The sequence below is a fragment of the Carassius auratus genome, linkage group LG37M, assembly GCF_003368295.1.
Source record: "Carassius auratus strain Wakin linkage group LG37M, ASM336829v1, whole genome shotgun sequence".
In the NCBI taxonomy this organism is placed as follows: Eukaryota; Metazoa; Chordata; class Actinopteri; order Cypriniformes; family Cyprinidae; genus Carassius; species Carassius auratus.
The window spans coordinates 377,501-380,385 of NC_039296.1; the positions used below are offsets into that span (position 1 = coordinate 377,501).

Below are 2,885 nucleotides of genomic sequence, written 5' to 3' on the forward strand. Positions count from 1 at the left end.
TTTTTAAATGTGGCATATTAATGATATTGATAATAATAATATATGGTAACTTTTTGTGTAATGCATTAATGCATAATTTTATTAATAACTGTAATTAAAGTTAAAATGCAATATACTTTTTGCAAAAATCTTGTTATATTTTAAATTGGTTGTGTGTTGTGTTTATATTTTTTTCATACAATGCATTAGGCTATATGACATAATTCATGCATTAAAAATAGTGTTTATTGCATTGTATATAAAAGCTGCAAGTATACTTTTTAATGTTATTATAACATTAAAGTTGTTATAAAAAGTAATGGGGAAGAAAAATATTTTTCATATTGCTTGAATATTTGACATGACTTTTTATCTCATAGTAAATTGCAGTAAAGACACACATTTTGTGAGAAGCAAAGGTTGCAGCAGCACGAATGAAAACCTCGATGAATCCAAGAGAAGCCTTGAGTTCTGCACTGGTGTATCCTGTTATGACCCAGGACTCAGTGATCAGAGACGAACAGTTCAATGAATCACTGAGCTGCTGACTCTGTGAACCGATTCAGTTCAGTCATTCGTAAGCAATGTTGTGAACCAGTTCATTCAAATGATTCAACTCTGAAAAATGATTCATCATGATGACAACTTGCATGTTTCATCTTGCAACACAGCGAGGCAATGAGTCTATGGCATGTGAAAGTTAACCCAAACGTTAGCACTAGGGCTGAAACAATTAGATGGCATTATACAAGAGAAGACACAGACTCCTGACGCTGCATAAAGCAGAGTTTAAATGAATATGTTGAAATTAATTTCCTCTCAATTAGGAAATAAACACACAACAAAAATGACAATGGTGAGAAAACAGCAGTTAAGAAAGCATGTGATCATAGCAATGTGGATAAGCTTGCACCAGCTCTGCAATCGACTCGCTAGTGACGTCACGTTTATTTATATAGCGCTTTATACAATAGATTGATATAAAACCCGCAGCTTTACAGTATTGTTTACAGTGTCAAGTCAGATTTACAACTTGATTATCTGCTATAAAGCAGCTGTCTAGTGTGGAGCTTGTAAAAAAATATTAACTCAGAATTTTGACTAATTGTAAAAGCAGAATAATAGAACAAAGCCTACGGATTAACTGGTGAAATAATCAACGATTAGTCGATTAATCGTAGTATTAATCTCAAAATAAATATTTGATGCATACATCAATCATGGAACAGTTTTCTGAAACATTTTAGTTGGGTGTTCATCGAACTATAACTTTACGCTATTTCTGAATGTTTCTTAATGTTTAAAAAACTATTTGGGGTTGGTTATGTAAACATTAAGGGAACGTTCCATTTTATAATTTTGCAAACATTAGGAAATGTTTTTTTTAAAAGTTAGACTCAGGAAAAAGTTCAATGATAAATCTTTGAATAATGTACTAAGGTTTTGGAGGAACTAACTTTGAGATAAAGTTCTTAACATGTTTTAATTACAGTAGTTTAGTACTTTTACATGCAAAGCGTTGACCATTTTATAAAATCATCCAGAAGATTCGTTTTCAATTCTATTTACATAACTTTTTATCATTAAAAATAACATTCTTTACTATCATTTTGCAAAATGATTAAAACATGTTTTTAAATTTTTTAAAAAACTGTACGTTCAATGAGAACATTAGAAAAACATTCTTAGAACATATTTTTGTTAGCTGGTGAGATTAGTAATTTTATTTTCACGACTGTTTCTTCTAATACTTAGTCACAGTAACATTAGTTCAGGGCAGGTCCGTTATCATTTACAGCTGCGTTAGGTTTAGTTAGGTTACAGTATTTGTGTCTTCGGCGTTACACCGCGTTGCTCCAGCGGCTTAAAAACTTAGTTTCATGAGTTTCACGGAAACAGCATCACATGCATGCATTCCCTGTTAAACACATCCAAAGCTCGCGGCACGGACGTGTTTTTCAGTGTGCGAGAGTTGATGAGAACTTACCCAGAATGTGAGATTGCCACATAGGTGCTTCATCGCTTTTTGAGATGGAGCTCTTCCTTATGCCGAGAGGAGGATGTGGCTGATTTTGTTCTTGCATGCAACTCAAACACACGCTCATACGCGCACGCATGGACGAAACGCAACAGCGGTCAGCGGATAAACTGATATTAGCGGCGTGCCCGGTTCCTAAGCCTCCTCCCCCGGGGAGCGCGTGTGACGTCCGTTTCGACTGGATCTCTCCCCCTCGGTACAGTACAGACAGTCAATCAGTCACCCTGAGGCTGAGAGGCCGCCCTCTCTCTCTCTCTCTCGCTCTCTCTCGCTCTCTCTCTCTCAGGCGCTCGTGACACGGCCGCACAGATGCACGCGTTTTGATCGAAAATAACAATATTTAATGTAGCTTTAATATTGTCAAATGCATGATAAACGAGTTACCTTAACGTTTTATGAGTGCTATCATTAAAAAGTTACTTCGAATATTTTCTGAATCCAATATTTACATTTACAGAAAGTTAGACCAACTTCCAACTCAGAAAAGAGTTGCATGACTGATGGATAGGCTGATTCATGTTTTGAGAAAGATATACGTTCCTGAAGAACTAACTTTGTTAGGGGGTGGCTTGGGGGGGCTGGTGGGTGCTTGTTAATAGAAATTATAATGTTGTTACACATATACAAATTAAGAGAGAAGACCGCACACTCTGCAAACTTTTCAGACTTTATTGTAGATGTTTGATAAGTGGGCTCTCCCTCACTCTCTGAGCCTGCTTCTGCCTCATCTTCAATGGAAGTAGGGGAGAGCGGGGTGAGATGAGCCAGTGGGTAAGTTGACCCACCCCGTTTCTTGGCAACTATACACTTTTACTGTCATGTGACCCTGTATTTTGGAACCATCCATCATTTCAGCCAGACTGTGAAA

General features: G+C 36.6%; 1 protein-coding gene across 1 annotated transcript in view; it reads right to left on the bottom strand.

Annotated features, from left to right (window-relative positions):
• The window catches only part of LOC113068184 (canalicular multispecific organic anion transporter 2-like), a 54,227-nt gene extending 51,982 nt beyond the window's left edge, over nucleotides 1–2,245 (bottom strand). Inside the window, exon 1 of the mRNA XM_026240839.1 lies at nucleotides 1,967–2,245. Within this exon, the coding sequence (XP_026096624.1) occupies nucleotides 1,967–1,999 (33 nt within the window). The 5' untranslated portion in view covers nucleotides 2,000–2,245. The remainder of the gene's footprint in view (nucleotides 1–1,966) is intronic.
• Nucleotides 2,246–2,885: the final 640 nt, after the last annotated feature.